At 41.4% G+C, this 23855-nt stretch overlaps 1 protein-coding gene across 4 annotated transcripts in view; it reads left to right on the top strand.

Moving 5' to 3' along the window:
* The first annotated feature begins 12297 nt into the window (after positions 1 to 12297).
* Positions 12298 to 23855, top strand: part of ARID4A (AT-rich interaction domain 4A) — a 52067-nt gene continuing 40509 nt past the window's right edge. For 3 of the 4 annotated variants that reach the window (XM_082058151.1, XM_082058152.1, XM_082058154.1), the window contains exons 1-5: positions 12299 to 12459; positions 13195 to 13266; positions 14501 to 14611; positions 17015 to 17080; positions 17986 to 18076. In XM_082058151.1, the coding sequence (XP_081914277.1) occupies positions 13261 to 13266; positions 14501 to 14611; positions 17015 to 17080; positions 17986 to 18076 (274 nt within the window). In that variant the 5' untranslated portion in view covers positions 12299 to 12459; positions 13195 to 13260. Of the gene's footprint in view, positions 12460 to 13194; positions 13267 to 14500; positions 14612 to 17014; positions 17081 to 17985; positions 18077 to 23855 lie in introns of all 4 variants that reach the window. The other variant, XM_082058153.1, reaches the window with a different exon arrangement.

Below are 23855 nucleotides of genomic sequence, written 5' to 3' on the forward strand. Positions count from 1 at the left end.
GTCAAGCTACCTGAAACTCTTGCCTCTCCAGCTGGGTGTAGCTTTCAAAGGCTGCTGAACCTCTTGATCAGGCTGCCTGAGCCAACATTCATCATGACCAGGCCCTGGTCCTGAGGTGACAGCACAGCAGCCACACTGAGTCAGCCTTTCAGCTGAGTTGCATTTCTCCAAACTGAATTTACCTCTGAAGTTTATTGCTGATTCAGCTGTTTGATTCATCAGCAAGTGCCAGTCAGGAAACTCTCATCAGCACTCTAAGGCAGTAGCTGAGGGCTGGTCTTCCACTTGCTGTATACTACAGCAGAGAGCCTACTTGATTCTCTTCACTTTGTCTTTATTCTATGCCTGAAACATTGCTGACAAACTGCTAAATAGAAATTAAAAGCAATCCTCATGTGTGGCTACACACATCCATCCCAACCTTTCAGTGACAGACATTCAGAATTAAGGACAGGAAACATAACCCTGACACCTGACTTGTATAATTCTTGTTAAGTAAGAAGATCAAGATCAGTTGTGTATGTTTACAACAAAGTACAAGGAAGATGTTCCACAAAATGTGAAGAGATACAGGTGGGAACAGAGCCACCTACTTCCTTATCCAAAATTTCCTAATAGATACTACTTAGATAACATGGCAACTTAAATAGTTCCTTCAAGGAACTGTGCTCTAATTCTTTTTGTTTGTTGTGGAAAGATATATAATAAAGTCCAATGAGAAGCAATTCAGCAGTGTGTGGATTATAGTACATAAAAAGTGCTGTACAGTAGCCTTGTCTGTCATAGCAACATTTAGTTAAACAATACCAAGGTGATTATTACTGTCAGGTTATTTTCCAAATTAAATAACTAAGTTAACAGAATATACTTTCAACCTTTTTATGAGAACTGATCCTTATCTATGGTAAGGAAAAAAAAATATTATTTCCACTGACTGCAGATGGGGAAGGAAGAAAAAAAGTCACCATTAGAAGGTGGGGGTAAAAATTTTGCATTTATTCAGGAGAGGGGAGCCAAGGATTTTAGAAAGCATGAAAATACTGAATAAGCTACATTAGTATTGAAATTTCCCTTAACTATAAAAACAGAAAGTTAGCAGGCTTCTATTTGATCTGAAAGCAAGCATTGCTCCCTTTTAACACCATCACCCAGGGAACATGAGAATAGGTTCCTAGTCCAGGACTTGAAGTTCAACAGAAAAACTACTATTACAGCTATTTTTGTAGCCTTAACCTAGTTGCAGTTCCAGCTGAGGTAGCCAATGAGACAACCATGATGCATTGAACAAGTAACTTAATTTGAAGTTAGTTAAGAATGCTTAATTTAATTATACATTTGTGCAGTAGCCATCATAATGTTTTACTAATTTAGTCCACACATGCTAGGCTAAATGACAACTTTAATTCTCAGCAGGAAAATTAGTGTTTACTTGTTGCTGTGGCAAACAGTGGAAGCTGAGCAGGGAAGGAAATCATCCAAAAGAAGGAAGTGGCTACTCATGGCAACATTGACCACACAAAGACTAAAAACATACTGGGACAACCCAGCATCCATCATTAAACTTTGATTAAATACTGAAGACTGTGGTTTTTTTTTTTTCTAAATATATTATATAGAGCTGTCTGAGGTAAGTCACTTGGTAAAAGTTAAGCTCCAGAAGGGCTCAAGCTGGATCTGAGATTAAAGTAAGGAATTGATCCACTACAGAACAAGAGAAAATAATACTAAATCTCAACAGCAACAACATAGCTTACTTTTAGCAGAATCTCCATTTCAAGTACAGGACTAGGAAAAAAATAACCTAGCTGTACAGTAGACATCCTCCAGTCTTAAACAATATTCTAGGAGGAAGAGTTTGATTTAAGCCCAGAGCCCAACAACTAATTAGACAGCTAAAACAAAGATTTCAAAGCTGCTACCAGTCCGTCTCCTGTGGCTTCAGCTGTGAGGCACATCTGGAGAATGTGTAAGTCTGCAGAGCTAAAGCTCCAGAAGAGCTGTTCCTTGAGACAGAAGATAGCATGTGCTTCTACTTAAACCTTACTATTTTTGAGTAAGCTCCTTGCAACACAGGCAAGCTCAGTATGACCCATCTGACAGCAGTGTCTGTGACAGTGACCTCTGAGGGCTCCCAGAACCAGCCTTTGGCACCAGGGGCAGCACACGCCTTCCTACAAAAGCAGGGCTTGGATCCCCTTCCCTAAAATGAAAACGAGCTTTTATAATTGGCTTGAAATGGTCAATTATTATTTCAGTGTTACACTGAAATGTGAAAATGCATTGCGAGGCTAACACATGGGCAGGGTAAAAGTTGCTGAATTGGAGATTTGAGAAAGAGGTGGTTCTTAAGAGTCTCATTTGGATTGTTTCTGCCCAAAGCATTGGGAAGTTTCAGTTCTGAAGATACCAGACAAAGCATAATTAGTCCATACCAAGAAGCACTTCTTGCTTCAGGCTCCACAAGTCCAGATTCTGGCTATTTATGGGAATACATAATAGAGCAGAAAGTCAAATACCCACTTGGAATGCATAGCTGCAGTCCTGGCCATGCTGAAATATTTCATGTTCAGAGTTTTAATGGCATGTGCTGTTGCTTAGCACAGGCTTTAACAGAACACCAGAAAGTAAGACTGTATCAACCAACTCATCTCTTAGCTTAAAGTCATCCCTCCACTAAGGAGTATTTTATAAATACATAGTTCCAACAATGACGTAGGAGTAGGATGTACAGCAAGATGCTTCCTCTCCCTTTAAGTTTCGTACATCCACTGACTGTTACTAAGCACCTGATGACTCACTGCTCTGATATTTCATAGCACTGGATGTGTCACATTCCCTGTTATTTAGTCAGCAAGTCCGCATACAGAAGCCTAGTTAAAGAGAACTAAGAAGGGGTGAACTGCAGATGACAAATGGAAAATAAAATAGATTCCAATAGCTAGTTTAATTGCATACATCCCCATGACTGCACCAGAACAGATTTTACAATATGCAGCTGGACTTGTAGAGTTCAAAAACCCATTTTAGGCTACTACACTAGGATAATCGATTTCCATTGTTTGTACTACCTTTATATGGCCATAAATATTACTGGTTTGGATAATACCTTTGTTACAACTGACTAGTACTGCTGATGAAATTATGTTAAGATTGAGCTGTTAGAAGCACATAGGAAAACAGTGCATAGAAGTAACTCATGTAAAATTTCCTGTGTGCCATATATCCCTAGGGTATCTCCAAAATAAATCATATTAAGCTGTATTTGGTGCTGACTCTCAGAAAGGAAACATTTCAAACAGAATTTGTCTTGCGCAGATCTGAAGTATGACAAGCATCAAATCATCTGTTGCTTCCTTCTCATCACCAAAAATAGCTTGATGGCCTGAGGTTAAAAACCCCGCAAGCTGAAAGTGTGACTCTCCATATGGACGCAAAACTGCTTGAGATGCCGTCTGGCTGTAGAGTCCAAGTCACCCTGAAGGAAGGGGACTTGGAATAACTACATGTGCTGTTTTGCAAGTCTCTTCCTTAAGATAAAACTGTAACCATAGAAGGGAACACCAAAGAGTGAATTCAGCAATGCATCTGAAGCATTTATCAGCTAGAAGATGATGACCTTAAAGTGCACAGTTTCAAGATTCTGAAGAGAAAAATAGTATTAGTTGTCATGACAATTTTGAGACTGTATTGGCATCAAAAATAGGGTATGGAGACTGTTTTTCCCCCCACCTCTTATTTTCCTCCTTCAGTTGCATACGCTTGTAAAACAAGGGCTAGCTTTTCCTCCACCCACCAGTTTTTCAAGCTACATGCAGCAAAGAAGTTACTTTTACTTAATAACTGAGAGCTATTTTGAGACATTATCTGCTTGTAATTTTCCATCCTAGAAGATCTTGCTACCTATTATGTCTGATTATACAGAGTTGCAGAAATCAGGTAGTAGAAGTGGCGAGAGTGTGACCTTATTGCTTTTGCGGTAAATACACTCTAGTATTTGAGAACACAGGATCTACAACCGAGCTCAAACCAAGTCTTTTATTTCCAGACAGACTAAGTAATTGCCACACAGTGCTCTTTCATCTTGAGTACATTGCTATTAAAGGACTCTGAAACAGTTGTTTAAAAATGGTTCTTACAAGTTGCTGTGCCAACCAAAAATGGACAAGTAGAATAAAGCAGGCAGCAGCATCACGTAGTTTATAGTGCAAACATGTGCATATAATCAGATCAGGAAAAACTGAAATCCCCTGAAGTCTCCCCTTAACACAGTATAAAATCTACTCACTGAAAATACCATTTTAGGTAAGACAAGCCAAGTAAAAGTTTGGAAAGAACATGGGGCAGTTTATTGCTGCATCAAGTTAAATATCATTTGGTATATATGTATTGTCTGCACATCCAAAATACATTTAGGATTCCAATTTCAGCAGATTAACAGTAGGTCTGATTATAGCAAATTCACCCAGAAGCCAAAATATTCCAAATGCACACACACAAAAAACCAAAAACACACCTAAGTGATGCCCAAGTTTCTGGAATTTAAATTTATGTTGTTTGCAGGGCTTTTAGAAACGCAGGAAATCTGCTAATTTCATTATTTTGGGGAAGGACAGAGACCTATTACATTAGACTGCATTAACAGGTGTCACGAGCAGCCAAGGAAGCGCAAGATGACTTTAACAGAATACTTACATAAAGCTCAATTTCAGCACTAATCCTAGGTGTTTCCACAGTCTACAAAGCACACTGCTTGAGAGGCTGCTTTTCCCAAATACTTTTCTATATACATCAGGAATAGAAACAAATCTGTAATACTGAGGCAGAATCAAAATTGAGCTTAATGTGTTTCCTGTCAGTCTGTTTAACAACCATTTCCTCCAGCCAAATGCTTATTTCTACACAAATACCAGTTTGTCCCCCATTGTGCAGCTTGCAAGGAGATCATTCTTACACTATTAAAAGCTCTTTCATTGATCCTGAATAACTGAACTCCAAAAAGACATGTATTTTGTCCTTTCAGAGTTCTGGATGCCACAACCCACAGCTCATTTGAGTAGTTCTGTTTACAGCTGTACTGGTATAACTAATGAGGTGACAGAATACACAAAAACACTGCAGGGGAAAGCACATCCCTGAAGGTACAAACCTCCTGCAAACAGTAGAGTCTTGCAATTAATTCACAGGTGAAGTGTGCATTACACAGTGCTGATTGATCAGCAAAGTCCCCAGCCACCTGGAAACTAGGTACCTGTAATAATATCCTACAAACATACACAAATAAAAGGTATCTTTTGAAAAAGGTGGCTATGTAGGAAAAAAATTCAGAATTTAATCACTGGCTGAACTGTAAATTGTCACAGAGAGCAGCTACTTCTAACTAAAAAACACTTCATACAAAAGACTGAGGGCATTCATACTTTTAAAAAAGAATCAATACTGACCAACTGCATTCTTATTAGCTGAGGCTGAAAAGTAAGTTAATCCTAAGTGATTAAAGTAATTTGGACAAGCAAAAGCCCTAGAAGAGAGGCCACAGTAACCACTGCCTTCACAAGCTTTCTTTGGCTGAGCAGCCGTGCTTTGCAGCAATAGCGCTTGCTGCTTTGTGCCAGGCTGTGAACCATTAGTAGCACACACATTGCTTTCCAGAAGGTAGTTAGAAGGAAAAATTGTGGGTCTGTAGTCCCGATTCAGCTGGATCACATTGCTCTACATCTGTAACAGTCCATCATTTCAATCAACAGCTTATCGGTGATGACAAGCTTGAGAGTGACACCTACACTGGCAAGTGGACCACGTCCAAGGACTCACCATCAGTATTAGAACCCTATTTTATATCTCTACAAGCATGGAAAGATGTATTAGGAAAAAACGAGAAGCCACTTACCAGTGTGAGAAAAAGCTTGCATATATGAGAACATACTCTTAACATCTATTTTCCTTCTTGTGCTTTTTAACATGGCTACTTCTGCAGCAAGAAGTCATATTGGGAGGAAAATAAAAGCCTTCCAAGGTACAAACTAGAAATAGGCAGCACAAGCGAGGAAGAGTCTTACTTCAGATTTCCCATGATCACTCAAAACTACTTCTGAAAGACAAGAAAAACCTGAATCTACTAATGCAGGTATTGAGAAATTAATCCAACCAGAGTTAGTTTTCTTTGCTAAAGTGAACCAACAGCCTATTTCAGCTCTCCAACATCAGCCACAATCAACATCCAAGATATGGACAGCATTAGACACCAATTCAGTTTACATTCACACGTCCAGTATCACAAAAGGCTGAAAAAGTGACCACACTGTTGCTCCAAAGTAGATATGAGAAGTTAATATTTAAGGGGGAAATACCTATTTCAGAAGCTTAACTCAGTAAGGATCTTAAAATACAATATGCAACCCCATTTAAATGTTAAAACTGTTGGTTTTCATAGCAATGAAGTAGGTAATTGCCACTCTCAAAAACACATGGGGTTTGCATTTAAGTTTCACCCTGTATATTTGATTTAGATGGGAGATTATTCAAGTAGCAGTATTCATACACAAGATTTTACTCTGTTAGGAAGAATACAGACTGTTTAGAGATTCAGATGAAAGTTTAAATGTTTCCAACTTACTTCTGAAACACTAAAAGCCTATTTGCTCTGTAGACTGGTGACTATTTACACAGAAAACCACTCCCCCAATCCTGTAGAATAAACATCTCATCTCACCTTGAAAGATCAAAACTTCCATGGATAAATAGCTCAGTAATAATGCCTACAGCTCAGAAGCCAGGAAGAAAGAGCTGCATGCTGTAGAAATATTTTGGAAGCCAGTTGAAAGGTCCAGAGAGTAGTTTTACAATACTGGAATCACTGATGCATTAACATAGTCCTTATGTGTACATGTATAGGATACATTTCTAGTACTAACTAGTGTGCCTGTCACAGAAAAAAAATCTATAAAGCCTGAAAGAGGTTTGATTACTCACTAACAGATCTAATCCTTCGCCTTTAGTCGCTGTTCAGCAACAGTTACTTTGAAAAAATACGCAAGGATGCTCTCCTTCAGCAGTCACATTGCTACCCAGAGCTGTAACTGATTTCTCATTTAACTTCAAGCATCTACTTCAAGTTTTGACAGACTCATCACCTGATTGCAGATGATGACAACCAAAGTCCTTTGCCACATCTAAATTAAAGCCGCTGTACAAATCTTCAGCTTCTCTGTAGTGCCATGCGCTATTGTTTCACAACACTGCACGACTTCCCCAGCGTAGCTGTAACAGCCTCGCTCTTGTCACGACTGTGAACTTGTAGCCCGTAGAAATAGTACAGGAAGTGGATCTGTAATCAATTCCATCTCTTGCATCCCTTTGCTAGGCAACAGAAATTAAACATCTATACTCAGATAATTTAACAGCACATGACAACACATGAAAAAACTGGCTTTAGAATCCAATCTTAAGTAAACCCTAGCAATGAGCGCTCTTCTTCCATAGTTGCTAAATTAGTAACGTTAACATTTGACAGAAATATGTTAGCTATCGTAAGAGAAAATTATGTACCGGAAAGAGTAAAAATAGCCTCTTACAACACAGCTCTTACTCTGTCCCAACACAAGATTACCAAATCAGTCTTTAAAAAAGGAACATTTTAACGTTTGGAATGTAAAGATTGCATGATACACGCCAAAACGCCCCCACACCTCTAACGGGCTGGGATGAAAGCAGCAGTTACACTGGCTGAGAACTTAAACCTCTTCTCTTGCTGCTAGGCTGCTAATAACACACATCAGTTAACGCGTCACCGATTTCTGCACACATTTTATAAAACACAGGATTGTAGTTAAGATCTGCAGCCACAAAGCACAACAAAGTCTGGACACAGTTTATTCAGTAAAAATGGGACTACTTCTCCCTGGAGATCTCTGAAGCTGCTAACAAGAACTGCTCTGACAAGCTGAGAACGTAACAGCGTTTTACTCGTGTCACTGGAAAAAGCAACTACAAAGTGAGTATTGTTGTTAGCTGCAGAGCTGACAGGAAACCCAATTCTGAGATTTTTCTCACACAAATATATTTAACACAGAATAGTCTATGTCATAAATATTTTCATGATTATCCACACAGACACTGCACTGCTGCAAAACATACCCATGGCAGACCCAAGGAACCACTACTAAACTTCAGTGGATGTAATGCACTAATTCAGGCATCCGATGGGTTGCTAAACTTTGCGTCTTCTCCAGCAGCAATATTCACATGGAAATGATGAAAAACAGCATGCACAGTTCTGTCTGAATAACTAAATATTTTTTCTGAATATGGGGACAGGAATGTTCCAGAGCTGTGAAACTATAGGTGAGCATTTAGCACTAACAGGTGGGGGGTTTTTTGTTTGTTTTCTCTCTCCCACAGATGATAATAAATACGAAGGAACTTACTGCTGATAGTTAACAATAAAGCAGAATTTTCTCCAAGACAAGGAAAGGTTTGACCTTCCATTTTTATAATCCAGGTATTAATGACTGAGCTTTTCTGTTGTCAACTTTGCATTGGTTGGGTTTCTTTTCCTTTAGACCTGCACACCAAATACCTCACAGTTTCTTGTCCTGAGCAGTTTGCAATCACTTAGATGATAAAGCTTTGTGGGAAACATACACCTGACCTTCATTTGTGCAGAAATACAGCAGTTCCACACAGACAGAGGTTCTCAACTGCGGGCAGACGTTTGCTCAACCACCACTGGAAAAATGTTGCCTATTTACTTACAGAATAGAAACACCAAGAGGAAGAGCACTTAAAAAAAAAAGAGAACTACACACTTGAGACAAAAATAAAAGCAGCTAAAAGTCTCCTGAACACCTGCGAAGTCTGACATAAAGCAGCACAGTATTTCACGACATAGAAAGCAGTTCAATGTTAGAACAAGAATCAGTGTTTTTAATGTTTCTAGAATATTTTGGCTGTGGTGGTATGTTTATTCCCCAATTCTTTTATTTACTCTATAAATGGAATAGGTCAAAAGCAGTATGTGACTACTGAACAGAATTAAAACATCTTACTTATCCCAGAAATCTCTCTTCTCATTATTCTGTCTCCTCAAGGAAGCCACATGATACAGTCAACAGTTTTATTTAGCTGCTATTTATTCTGCTATTCTTACTAAGAATACTGTAAGATACAGACATTCCTATACTTGCCTTTTCCTATCAAATGCCACATATATAGAAGACTTTAGGCAAAATTTCTGTATATTCTACAACTAATACAGAGACATTTTGAAGTACACATTTTTTCTAATTTATTTACATCCATTGCCTAAGCTCTAGAATTACGTATGACCAAAGACCAGTACCATGCTTATGGTGGCTTGAAGCTTTTGTGTTAACTTTTTAAATTAAGCAGCCTGGTGCTGATTTGCACCAACTAAGACCAAAATGCATATCCCCGGGTGAATCTCCCATACCACATCTACAAGACCTTTTCTACTAACAAAGTACACATAATACAAGTCCTGCTGCTTTGAACAGTGATGTTAAAAATTTCTCTACCTTGCAGCATGTAAGAGAGATTAGATACTAAAAGGACTCATTGTGATAATCTCATTCCAGAGCTTTTTAGAACACTTTAGGTGTTAACTTTGTAAAGTTACCAGAGCGACTCATGATAAAGCAGCTCACAACAGAAAAGTCCGCTGCTCATTTCTTCCACTCGTGTCAACTGCCTCCCTATAAGGGCTGGGGAAGGGGCACAGCTGCGAGGATCCAGTACAGCCAAGCTGTCTTTAAGTCTCAGGGCTAATTAACACTGACACAGAATCATAAAGTTGTTTTGGTTGGACATACATTTAGGATATAAAAATCTGAAACTCGTGGCATAATGAGTCCTGAAGTTCACGTTCCAACAAAAAGTTCTTTTAAACCAAAATTAGACCCTTTCCCTGGCTTGCCAAAAGCACAGCTTTTCCATTCCATTACGCTAGACATCATCCTCAAGATGTGTGAGAATGTTTGTGCTCTTTGTTGAGATGCCTTGCTGGGCATTCTTAGGTGCTTTAAATACCATAAAAGAACAAGTCACCTCTCCTGCTGACAGGCTGTACAGAAATAAAGTCCTTTTCCTCACAATAGCTAGATGGGTGAAGTGCCATGAACTTCCTAAGCACACCGGCTGCAACAGATACATCCAGGGGGATGGAATTTTCCTGCTAGAAATCAGAAACAAGACTAGTTAGTTTTGTCACAAACTGTTATTTATTAAATGGTTCTATACTTAGTACAGAGATACAATTTGTGCCTCAAAAATAGCTCACAATTTAAATCATGATTCAACCAATACATTCCATAGTTAGATGAAAAGTTCGCATTCAAAGTGAATTTCTGAATTTTTGTTAATATTTAGGTTAGAGTCAAGATATTCTAAACAATAATTTTCAGTTTATCCACTGCATAAAGTGGAACTACAGCACAGCATCAAACTTCCCTCAGCACTAAAAGAAATACCTCACTTTTCTACATGTTCAAGCCTCTTTATGTTTATAATCCAGATCCAAACACCAGAACTCTAGAGCTACTCTCCCCCATGTCAGACATCTCCTGTAGTTAATACTAAACATACCACATGTGCATTACACCTCACTACACCTGCAGGGCTTATCTACACTATTCACTCTTCCTCAATAAGCTCCCTAGAGAGCCGTCCTTTTGCCTACTGCTTTCCAAAACATTAGATTTAATAAAAACAAAAGAACACAACACAAAAGCCACCTCCAAGCAAGCACTAACATGGAATCTACATTAATGTTAAAAATATATATATGTAATTTTAATACAGGTTTCAGTTAGTAGCTCCTATTTAGTAGCGCCCATGACCAAATTCTCTCAGTGCACCCTGCCACATCACAGAATCACAGGGTGGCTGGGGTTGAAGGGACCTCTGGAGATCAGCCAGTCCAACCCACCTGCTAAACAGGGTCACCAGAGCAGATCACACAGGGTCGTGTCCAGGTGGGTTTGAATGTCTCAGGAAAGGAGACTCCACAACCTCCCTGGGCAGCCTGGGCCAGGCTCTGGCACCTCCCAGCAAAGATCTCTCCTCAGATTCCTCATGTCCGGCTGCTCCTTCAGAGCGTCCGCGGTACAGAAGGACCGGACAGCGCTACATTCCCCCTACGCACCCCGAGAAGCGCTCAGTCCCGTCACCGCTGCTCTTCCCCTTCTTTGCTGCATCCTCCCTATGCAGAGGTGACTCAGCCGCCAGCATCGTGTGCAGAAGCGACCGGGCGGCAAGAGGCGGTCACGTCCCCATCCCCGCGCTTCACCCCGAGCGCGTCACGGGCAGCAGGGGATGATTAACGGCGACAGAGCGACGCCCTCCCCTGAGGGAAGCGCAACCGCCCGCCGCCCGCCCGCGCCGGCTGAGGGGAACGCGGCACGGGCGGCGCCTGCAGCCCCTACCTGCGGCCCCGGCGGCGTCTCTGCTGGGGCGCTCGGCAGCGCCGGGCGAGGAGAGCGGCGGGAGAGCCCGCCGGGTCCGCGCCTCCCGGGCCGCTCGGCCGCCGGCTCCTCCGCGGGCGTTTCCGCCGCCAGAGGAGGCGCCGCCGCTTCACTTCCGGGTCCGGCCGGGCCCGCTCCTGCGCCATCGCCGCCGAGCGGGAGACAGGGCGACGCGGCCGCCGCGATCCAACGTGGGGTTGGGGCCGTGGTGAAAAGAACGAGGCGCGGCCTCTTCGGAGCTCTCCGCCGAGGCCCCGGCTCCCCCCGCGGGAGAGACGCCAATCGCTCCCGCCGCCTCCCTCCCGCGGCCTAAAATGGGAAAGAGCCGCACACAAAATGGCGCCGGGAGGCTGACGGCCGCGCATGCGCGCCGCGTGCCCCGGGCCGCCGCCGCCGCAGGACGCCGTCCCCGCCTCCCGCCGCCCCTCTCCCTCCCGCTCGTCCCCGCCCCACCGCGTCTCCAAGAGACGGCCCGCACCAATCACACCCCGCCGTTGTTCTTCCGGTCCCTCGGTCTCGACCAATCGCCGCGCACGGAGCTACATCCGGATCCAGCTCTTACCAATCAGCCGCGGGAGACGCTGACTTCACTTCAACCTCCACCAATCGGCTTGCGCTCCAGGGGAGCGCCAATCAAAAGTCTCCGTGGCTCTACCTGCGTCGACGTCTGGCCAATGCCCTCTGCCAGCTTCCCTGTGACCAATGGGGGTGCTGTCCGCGGCGCCCAATCCGGGCGGGGCAGAGCCCCCGGGGCGTCAGGAGGGGGCCAATGGGAGTTCAAGCAGGACAGATTCTGCTCAACAGCTTGTTATTGGGCTGGTGATTCGGTGCGAGTCCGGGCTGGAGGGGGTGGAGCGGGGCCGCGCTCAGCAGCCGCCGCCGCTCGCGGGGCTGTCGTCGTCTCGGAGGGGCCGCGGCGCGGGGAGCGCGGCGGGGCCGGGCCGGGCGGCGCGGAGCTGCCCACTTCGCGACGAGTTTCCAGGTAGGAGGCGGCGAGGGCGGCGGGCGCCTCGGCAGCCGCAACTCCGCCGCTCGTCCCGGGGGAGGAGGGCGCGGAGCGGCGCCGGGAGCTCCCCCTTTCCCCACCCCCCCTTGGAGCAGCGTGCCCATCCACCCTCTGAGGGAGCGCGGACGGGAACTCCCTTCCCCGCCGAACTCCTCCCCGCAGTCCCCTCTGTCCCCGGGGCTGCCCCGGCGCTTGGCCGCCCGCCACCCTCAGCCCCCTGCGCCGCGCAGCGCCGGCCCGGCCCCGCTCCGCCTCCCCCTGCCCCGGCCGGGGCTGCCGGGCTGCGGGAGGCGGGGGGACGGGAGCCAGAAGTCCGCCCGGCCGGCGGGGAGGAGGGGCTCGGCGGCGCGTCCCTCCGCGGGCCGCAGAAAGTTGCGAGGGCCGGGGAGGGGCGGGGAAGGCGGCGGCGGCTCCCGCCGATCCCCCCCGGGCGAGGAGCTGCCCGTGCGGGGAGCGGGGGGTTCTCCCCCTCACGGGCTCGAGAACGCGCCTCCCGGCCCCTCCGCCCCGAGGCGAGGAGCGGGAGCAATGGCGACGTGACACACCGAGGGGCCGCCGGGCGGGAAGCGGCGGGAGGCGGCGGCTCCGCTCCCTCCGCGGCCCCGGCGGGGCTGGGACGAGCGGCGGGTCCCGCCCGCCCGCGCTGGGCTCCCCTCACACCCCCGCGCTGGAGGGGCCGAACCTTCAGTGCTCCCCCCACTTCTTTTGCAGCGTTTTCCCGTGTGCTGGCGGGGAGGAGAAGTCTCGGAGCTGGAATCCCTCAAATAACCTCTAAAGATGAAGGTAGGGTAACCCCGGAGCGGGGAGCGGCTCCTTCATACACCCCCCCGCCCCCGCCTCGGTAGCTGCTCTGGCGTTTTCATTTTTAATCGCACGTCTGGGCTGAGCAACAGTAGGATAACGCTGGCCCGGGTTTCGGTGCACGCTGCAGATCCTGTTTCTGCTCTCCAGCTCAGGTGTGGGTGAGCGAAGCTCTTCTAAGTCTGAAAATTCACAACCGTCTCCGAGTTGTTGTCCTTTGGGCCACTGTCTTTAAATGCTTCCTGTATCGGCAGCTGCTATTGCAAGTTTGCAAAACCACAGCTTTTGTCCCGCCTTAGCTGCTGCCGGGTTTTTTTTTTTCAGTACAAAGGCTTAACAATTGCAGTATAATTCACAAAAGAGAGAAAAACTTTTTTTTTTTTTGCCTTCAGTTGAAGAAATAATAACAATTTAAAAAAAGACCCACAGGAAAACAGTTATTTAATACTCCGTGCCGATTTCCTGTCTTGATAGACGTTTTCAACGTAGTAATGTTTTCCTTGTTCATCAGTTGCTACAAGCACAGTAAAGTGAAATGTTCGGTAATAACGTTCAGATTAAGGAAAACATGATGAAAAGTATTTCTCTCTCTTAAAATACATAAGCAATTAAGCTTTGATAAGGGCATTTTGGGAAAGAAAAGTACTAGTTAACAGCTGCTTGAAAGATTACAACAGATTTCTCTAGAGGTCTCCTTTTAGTCAGCAGGAAAAAAAATCCCTTATGTAGAACGTTATAGACTTAATTGTAAGTATTGCGATGAGAGTCTTGAATGTTTTAAATAACTCGTGTCATTGAGTTGCTTATAGCTGAAAAAAGTAGAATGATTATTTTATTGCCATTTTGCAGCTTCTGTATGCTACATAGGAATGACTTGAATTGATGGTCACTGCTATATGTTATTCCCTTTTTTATAAGGAGATGTTCTAAATATCACTTTAACACCCCGAAAGATATTTCTGGGAGAGTAATTATGCTGAAAAAAATGGGGGAGGGGGCAACATCACCAATATAACAAAACTTCCTGTAACTTGTTTGTTGTTTTGGTTTTGTGTTTTCTTTTAAAGAACAGTGTGAATGCAATTCCGTGTACGTTGTTTATCAGTTAAAAGTCAATAGCTTTAAAAGTTAAGATGCAAAATTAAATAAATAATGATGTAGCTATAAAAATAAATAAGAACTAAACTTTATTCTTATTTTTTTTGTTTCTTACCAGGCAGCAGATGAGCCTGCCTACCTGACAGTGGGAACTGATGTCAGTGCCAAGTACCGTGGTGCCTTCTGCGAGGCAAAGATTAAGACAGTGAAGAGGCTTGTGAAAGTCAAGGTAGTGCTGCGGTTGTTGCTGATTTTATTAAAGGATTGTGTTGAAAGGACTAGTCTTGAAGATTAGGAAATGTTCATCACTGTATGAATTTTAAAGAACACTTGAGTGCTGTTTTTCGTAATTTGGTGTTGGATTTGGGGGGAATTTGTTTCCTTGTTTTGCTCTTTTTGGGGGAGTCTTGTTCTTTCGTTCTTGAGGAGGATGCTGGAACAAGAATGAATTTTCCAATTACCTATTCTTGCTACTTCTTTCCTGATCGTGGTTGTCTTCCGTTTGTGAATGCATCAGTTTCATAGCAATCAGTTTTCATGTCACAAATAGAGGATTATGGCTTTACATGAGTAATGAGGAATAAGAGCAACCTCTTCAGAAGCAAAAGTTCCATCTCATCCCAGCTGACATTCTCAGGTTTTTAGCTTGAAACTTAAGAGGTAGAGCCAAAAAAAAAATCAACAGAAGATCAAAAAAACGTGGCAATAATTAGTTTCTTAGACCGAATAACTTTTGTTAAGTTTGAGCATCTTGCTGCTGCTTCTAAACCAACGTGCTGTGGCCGTAGCTGAGTTTCTACACACATGTAGTACTGGCACATAGTAGTAATTCACATTTACAGGTCTTACGCCAAAACAACCAAAAAAGAAAGTCTTTATTTTGGTGTTGTAGAGCTGTTGTAAATGCTGCTATAAGGGGAAAAAAAAGAATAAAATGTAGTTAAATAAAAGTTAAGGATTCAAAGTAAATATAGAAATTGTTCTTCTGCTGTGTTTTGTCAAAATCTTCCCACTTCCTTCTTTCTTGTCTGCTGTCCAAGATATGTAAATAAGGCATTAGTGACCCAAAAACCCCTAACAAACAGAGATGAAAGCTGCTTTTTATAGCTACGCATCTAAGTTTTTGTGTGCTTTAATGCTTAGATCAAGTAGAACAAGCCTCTTCAGTTACATATAGAGATCATATCACTTTCTCAGAGTGCTTTTCATGATTAGAAAAAAAGAACAATTCAGATCTTGGAGTCTTTTCCCCTGTTCCTAATGAGTACTTGTAGAAATTTGTGATGTTCTTTGAAATGTGTGTTAATGAGAAGCTCTGTAGGAAGCAGCATGCTGCCCTTTCTCATCTGACATCCTTGATTTTGTATCCGTATGTTTGGTCTGATAGAGTATTTAGTCTGTTAATAGGTGTGAGTTTCTTTTTCTCTTAAGAATATTATGCTTTATTGCTCCAGGATAAGATTTGGAAGTATATGAGACCGCCGTGTACTTGGTGGAAATTCCTGTCACTGTATCTCAGTTATAGTATAACAATTGAAGTTTTAACAAGCTGAGCCTGATATTGTAATTAAGAGCGTTAGGCACACCCTGGCGTGCTTGCCAAGAGTGCAAAGAGTCCGAAAAGTCCAGGTGTCTTTTCCTGAGCAGCAGGACAACCTGTATTCATCTCAATACCAATATAAAATCTTAAATAAAAATTGCATGAACTGCATTATTAACCTGAATGGGGGTTCATACCAGCTGTATTTTAACATGCCACTAGTGTTGTATTTGTAAATATGGCTATGTGTAGACTATGGCTGGGGGAGCTGGAAAACTGGATGTCTTTATAGGTGGAAAGGAAGCTCCTGGAGCTTTATATTCCCCAAAATAAATAGGAATTTTGGTCTTTTTTATTAAAACACTACAGGTGTTTTTGCTATAAGAAATGACAGTAAAACAGTTGATGGTGTTGACATCTAAATATTCATCTTTTATGTTTCTAAACTGAATCTCTGCAAACTTGGGACTGAAATTGCAGCGGCTTACATTCAGTCCATCTCATCAGTGTTCCCTTCGCAAAAAGGATTTTAGAGGGAGAAGCAGGGTTTACTTATTTTCGTTACACTTGCAGTGGTTCACATCTTTACCGTAAAAACTTGATCCAGTTAGCAGAAATGGTGGTATTGCGGTCAGTTTGTTAATTTTTCAAGACATATTTAATGAAGGGAGCTTTTGATTTGGTTGTAGTTTAGTACTCAATGTGGTGTTAATAAAGTGCTAAATAGAGGGAGAGAAAAAGCCTGTTTAATCTGCTGGTCTGGAAGCCTAATTCCAGGTATGCCCTGGATTGCATCAATATCCAAACTTGCATCAAAACGTATTTTTCTTTGCCTTGGAATGGCTGATGCTTGATTTGCCCCGTTCTTTAATTATGACATTTCAGATTAAATATTAAGTGTGATACTTGGGGCTTCCCGTCAGTAAAACCATCCACGCCAAACGCTTTGTTTTCAATAATGTTTGCATCCATTTGATTGAATGAGCATCTTATTTTCCAGATTACGAGCATTATTATAAATACAGTTTCATATGCTTTTTGTATGCTATTAATAAGAAGATATGTATGATAAAGTTTATGAATATCTTTCAGGTGGTCCTGAAAGGGGATAACTCAACTCAGTTAGTACAAGATGACCAAGTCAAAGGACCTCTAAGAGTATGTATATTGCATGCTTTTTTTTCTAATCACATAATTGATTTGCAAAATTCTAAATTTTGGTCATATTTAGGTGAGTATGTGTTCAACAGAATTTAAATCAACAGGAGGTTGCTCGTTGCTTTAGATCAGATCAGTTCTGCTGAGCTAGTCTTAACTCTTGTAGCTTTTAGAAGCTATTTATGCTTCTCCATGTAGTATATGCAAACAGTTTTGCACACACAGCGATTTTTCTATCTTCCTTTAAGATGCAAAGCTTCTTATACATAATGAGATGTTGAAACTTCTTATAAGTAATGGAAAACTTGGTTAAAACAGTTGATGTATTTTATATAAAAATATGTATTGATTTGTATTCTTATGATACATACCAGTTGGCTGCTAAAATACATAGCTGCATAATAAAACATTGATTGTAAATAGAGGTCTTTGGGGTTTATAGGGTTTTTTTGTATTTGACTTTCCACTGTAACTGCTGCAAGAACACCAGTGCACGTTGTTGGCTGCTACTGAAATTCTGATCTAGCTGACAGTATAAGAGTGTTTAAAGTATAAGAAATAGTAGTCATTCCATACACATCGGTAGTAAAGCAATAATTGCTTTGATTGAATATTTGAATATTTATTCCCAGTTAGCCTTCTGTTATTTCTTGTGATGATGCAAATCACTCTTAAATTAGATATTCTGAGTTTCTTACTGCTTTACTGTCTACTCGCAGTTCGGCCTTCATGCTTAAGGACTTTTGTTCCTAGCGGCTAAGTAACTAAATTTTGCGAACTATCATTCAGCTAAAATGAGTTTTTAAAAATAAAAGCAGCTTGCTGAAAGAATTAATGTCTGCATGTCGTCTTCTCCTTTATGTGAGTTTGGGACTGCCTGTAACCTTGAGATATTCCTTTTGCAGGTTGGTGCAATGGTTGAAACCAAAATGCCCGATGGATCCTTTCAAGAAGCTGTTATCAGCAAGTTGACAGATGCTAGTTGGTATACTGTAGGTGAGTAGCCACATGTCATGTACAGTCTCTAATCTTTGAACAATATATTTCTAATTATAGATAATAATGTAACAAATTATATCCCATGTTTTAAGATCTGAGATAGATTTTTGGAGGGGACTTTTTAAAGTCTTCCAGGTATTGTTTCCTTTTCCATTTAAAATAGGCTAATAATTATTTGATGTTCAGGAGGACTGTTGCAAAGGGAATTGCAGGGCTGAACAATCAAGTTTTATTTGGCACAACGTATGTTCACTGCTGTCAGTTTTGCTCACTGGAATTCAGAATAATTTGTGCCCATTTTAAGACGTAAACCTCGTAATTGCACTTGTAGCTGAAAACCTATGGCACATAATGAATGACTGAAATGCAAACCTTCTTTCCCTGTGTGTAATCTTGTACACAAGAAAAAAATCAGTTGTACGGCTCTATTCTGAAATCATTCCTCTGTTTTGTGTAGAGTTGAGGGTCATGTTTTGTATGAGATAATATAAAAAAAGGATTTATTTTTTTTAAGAAAATAATTGGCCCGTCACACCTTAAAAATAAAAGGTGGACATTCACTTACAATGTTTGCTTTAAAATAATTTTCAAATAGTTATATCTAAAGTGAAATAGAAATACTTTGCTTTTCATATTAGAGGCTCATTTGCTTTTCGGTTATTGAAATAGAGACCTCAGAATGTAGGGTCAGCAAAATTTCAAGGTTGAACAAGAATTAATTGCACGATACGTTAATTTATTTTGAATAATTAGAAATGCTGCTTCTGATCTCCAGATTTTTCTGAAACAGCCTTAACAGCAGAATTACAAAACTCAGCAACATTCAAGTAATACTGGATAAAAACCCACGGTATTTGAATGGTAGAGCTTTACAAGCGCCCATCCTTTTTGCACAACTTTCTTACAGCAGTGGAGCGTTACATTCACCAATAGTAGCATGGAGGGAACGTGCTCCTCTTAATTGTCCTGTACATGCTACTCTTCAGCATTGCTTTTGAGATTAGCACTTGTACATTTAAATTGTTTCTTACTAGCTGCCTTGTATACTGAATGTATTCGGCTTTACTTCATATTCCTCCATGCTCTCTTGTGCAGTCCTCTAATACATAAAGTCTCAATTATTTTGATTCGTTAACTTTTTTTTAAGATATAAATAAGATATTTTCAGTAATACAACACTTCCATTGCAGTACGTGAGATTATGTCATCTTTGGTGGGATCAGGATAAGGCTCTCGCTACAGATAATTTGGAAGGATTTATCCCTTATTATTATTGTTGTTATTGTGTCCTTAAAATATGACAGTCGACTTACCAGTTGGCAAAGCTCACTGCTCTTTACATTTTCTTCAGGATTATAACCTTGCTGTAAAGTGATAGATTTAGCTGTAATATTGTGGTTTATGTCAGGTCGGGGAGGAAGGGCAGGATCGTTTTGGAGTGCAGAAGACTCAAAATCTCCTTGATTTAGTACTATGATGTGATCTATTGAATGAAGAGCACTGGACCTTCAACTTTGCTTTCTATTGACTTAGAGGTTCACTGTTGTGATACAGAAGAGATGAGAAACAGTCTTGCACTAATAATTTCATGGCTTATGAACTGGCCTTTCCGTTTTAAAACTCTTCCTTATAAGTAGCATTTTTAGCTAATTCTGTTTGAATTTGGACCAGAAGGTTTACATCAGTAAACCAACCCTACAGTGACTAAAAACCACTTTAACCTATTACTTGATGAACATATTTGTCTTCTTACGTTTGACAGGTGAACTTTAAATCCCCTGTTTCGGGGGTGAGTTTTGTCCTTTTTCTCTGTTTCTTTTTGAGCAATACACTTCCATTTGATGAGCAGGTAATTTTAATGGTGAACACATGCTCTACCCTTCATTAGTGTATTGTTATTTAGATTTAACAGGTTGTCGAACTCTCCCCAATAATGGAAAAAATAAATCATGCATGCTGTGATTTTTACTTCATATATTTATTAAAGTGCAGTTCCTCAGAAACTTGAATCGGGGATTAATTTGTTATTGTAATTTTCTTTCCCCCCAAATGTTTTTTGACAGGTGGAATAGGGAAAATAAACTCATATGTTTTCCATGTGCAAATGTATAAAGACTGCTAGGATTTTGTAAAAAAAATTGGAGCTGGAGGAGTGTGTGGGATTAGATAATCTTATAGGAGGTTAACGTGCAGTACTGTAGAGTGGCATGTAGAGTAGATATAATGACTATGAAAATACAATTATAAGACATTGGAATTGTCTTTAGTTCTTATTAACAATTCTGTGAGTTGTATGTGGTGGTGTGTTAATTGGTGTTGAAAGCACAGGTGACATTGACTAAAGTAAGCAGATCATGAAGCTTGTGTCTTAAAAGATGGTTCTTTTAAAACTGGGGAAATGCTCCAGGTTGAGTACAGAAACAGAGGTGTTAAAAATAAGCCTTATATTTTGCCTGTTGCGTCCATTCTATCTTTGTAGAAAGTTTTGAGTGGATAGTAGCTGTCTGTTTATGTTGCTGTGAAGCAAAGAGTTGAATTGGTTCCTTTTTAATTGATGGTCGGCTGTACTACTTGGTGATCTTATTGACCGATTCAGTCAAAGCTGAATAGTTGAGAGGGAAGTGGATTAAACAACTGTCAGGTTTCTAGAATGTCTTCCTGAACATGGTCAAGCTTGAGGTGGAAAGCACAAGGGAAGGCCTGTGTTTTGGTAGTTCTATGCTTTCCCTGTACAATTTATTTTCTGTTTTAGTAACATCTTGTTCTCAGTGATCTAAAAGTAGACTGAGTAATATATACAGATAAATGTTTTCAAAGTATTAACTACAAAAATCTAAAAAAATTCACCAAAACAAACCATATGCGTATCTACTGAGTAGTGATGATGTTCGCTGTTGCAAATCAGGTTCTCTGTTTCAGATAGATCCCTAAAGAAGAAACAAAGTTGGAACAACTTTGCTTTGTTCAATAAGGTGAACCAGTCGAAGCGCTATGTTGAATTTGTTCTAGTAGGCTGCTTTGCCACCAACATAACAAAAAGCCACGATGATGACCAGTTAGTCTATTGTAACAGTATCTCCTGTCTATTAGTGGTGTTGATGTACCCAAAATAAATAAGGATTTATTTTTATTGTAGCTACCATGGAATCACTTTTTCACCTATTTATACGTAAAAATAATGTTTCTGTAGTCATATTGAAATATTCAGCTGTGATTTGGCGATATTTTTGAAATTACCTTTGAAATTCAGCTTTTCAGTGTAAGCAGGTGAAGAAACAAAAGCTCTTCGGAGCAAAAGTTTAACCACGTCTGGAAAATGCCATTGCACAAGTCAGCTCTCCCATCTGCTCAATTGCATCTAAAGTGGGATGACAGTAATAGCAGTTGAAGTTCTTTGGATAACACATGGCTCAGTTGGATGTTGAACTTAATTTACAAATTTTTCAAGTGCTGCGTTGATACTTCTGAAGTGCCGAAGATGTTGTGAGGTGATAATTGCAGAGCATTAGAATGGTCTATCAGATCTGCTTTCAGCTGAGCCGTGTTTGAATTACGGCTTACTTAGCGTTCCATCCAGCTGATTCTCTGTTAACTTGTAAAATGATTCAGGTAATACTGAATTAATGTCTGAAATGGCTTAAAAAGCCAGAACAAAACCCAGACCACACCTTACAAAGTGCATAGTTGTATTTTCCCTTTTTTACATTCTCTGGAATCTTACAGGCATTACCAGAATTTGGGAAAACAGAAATCCTTACATATATGTACTTTAATGAAACACTTTGGTATCACTTCTATACAGAATGAGAAGCAATATAATGTCTATATGAAAGCAAGAAACAGTAGTTCAATTGAGCAAGCATCTGAAGAGCTGCTGTTAGAGTGGCCTTTTCTTATTGCCCCATCAAAACAAAAGTGTCATCTCTCTTTTGACAAAACTGAGGTCAATAATCTGTGCTTAGATCTCTTGTTAGTGTATATAATCTAGCCGTATCTAATATATTAAATACATTGAGCCTTGTGTTTTACTAGACAAAATCATGGCAAAGTTTTTCTAGAGAGAAAGAGAAAACGTGTTAAGTTTCAGTATTTTTTCACCTGAAGTGAATAGGAAACAGGGAGGAAAGAACTAAAACAAAACAGTGAGAGACATTTGTAGTTTCTAGCAGAACTTGATGTCAAGACTAGGGCTTTATATAGTCTTTAGAGTGAAAGGGAGCGTGAATCTTTATTTTTTTGAGAATTATGGCTTTAAGGCTTCATCTAGTACTTCAGTGTAAGAGGAGTTTTAAAAGTTATCGTGAAATGGCTGAATATTTTAACATAAATAGTAAAGCATTAATTTTCTCATTCTTCCCACCGTCACACGAGTCTGCAAAGCCGTCGGAGTTTTTCCTTCTTGGCTCTCGTACGACGTTGTGCATCCACACGGCCCAGCTTTGCCTGTGCTGGAAGCCAGACACCACTTTCTGAGACACCTCTGAGCCCCGTAGCTCTGCTGGTGCTGCTCCTCACTTGGTGGTAACATCCTCCCCATGGAGTTGCTGTGACAGTTTGCAGGGGACGCTGAGAGAAGTTGGATACCTGAGCGCTCATATTGTGCAAAGGAAGTTCTGGGTACTCTGCTCGAGTTGTTTTGGAAATTAAGTGTAGTCTCAGCCACCAGTTGCATCACGTTGGGGTGCAGCGTTTAGGAGCACAGGTGACAGAAACAAAAGGTATTTGAGTATTTGGTTAGTCCTCTCTCATGTTGCATGGGTTTTTGAAATTCCAGTTCATAATGCTGAGAATGTTTATCAGAAAAAGAACCAACAGTTGACGTCCTGGGCCTTTCAGGAGCAAGGTTGCTAACAGGAGCTATTTATAGACACATTTTCCTATTTTAATACAGTTTTTCTCTTCTGATGCGGTGTGGAGATACTGTGCTAACAGGAAACGCTGACTTGGTTCTGGCTCCACTACCCCTGTGAGCTCCTGACATGTCCTATTCCTGCATGAAGGGTGACAAAAGCCATCAGTGCCACCGCAGTCACTTGATTTCATCCGTGCCAGGGGCTTGTCCGTTTGTCTTTTTATAACTTCAACAGCACACGGTTTGTAGTACGCGCAAGGCAGTAGTCACGTTTGTGTGGCTGGTTTGACCAGTTCCTCCCAACATCCTGTTGAGTTCTGCATCCCAGAAGCATCACTTCGTCACCTGGCAGTGTGTGTATCATCCAGGAATCTGAAACCACAAGTGCAGCAGGGGAACTGCCCAGTTGTCCCCACTTTGCTGGTCTTCTCTACCACCCTGACCCACCATAAATTTCTTTACATCTTCGAAATATTGCTTGGGTGGATTTTGAGGAAACCCGGTATTTGCCTGGAGTCCTTCCATATAATATAATTGTTTAAGTGTACCTGTGGCACATAGAAACTGTGCAATAGGTGTGTTGGTTGCTTTCTGGAGAATCCAGAAGAAAAAAGAATAGCACCACATTTTGTACTTAGGTGTTTTTAGGCAACATTGCAGGTAGAGGAGCAGATGTGATGGTGAAAAAGTATATAACTGAACCTTATTACAGACCAACGAGATGGAGCCTTGGGTTATAAAACCACCTTTGTTAAAACGTGGACTGAGTGTTAAAAAAATGTGTTCAAATGGTACTGTAGGGAAGGAGGTGGAATTTTTTCTCTAATCTCTTTATACATAACAATAGTCAGATTACTGTAACATCTCAGAAAAAGCAGTTTCAGGCCCTAGGTTTTTGTGAGGTGATAGTTTTCTATGAATAGA

The sequence above is a fragment of the Streptopelia decaocto genome (assembly GCF_964273445.1).
Source record: "Streptopelia decaocto genome assembly, chromosome: 7".
In the NCBI taxonomy this organism is placed as follows: domain Eukaryota; kingdom Metazoa; phylum Chordata; class Aves; order Columbiformes; family Columbidae; genus Streptopelia; species Streptopelia decaocto.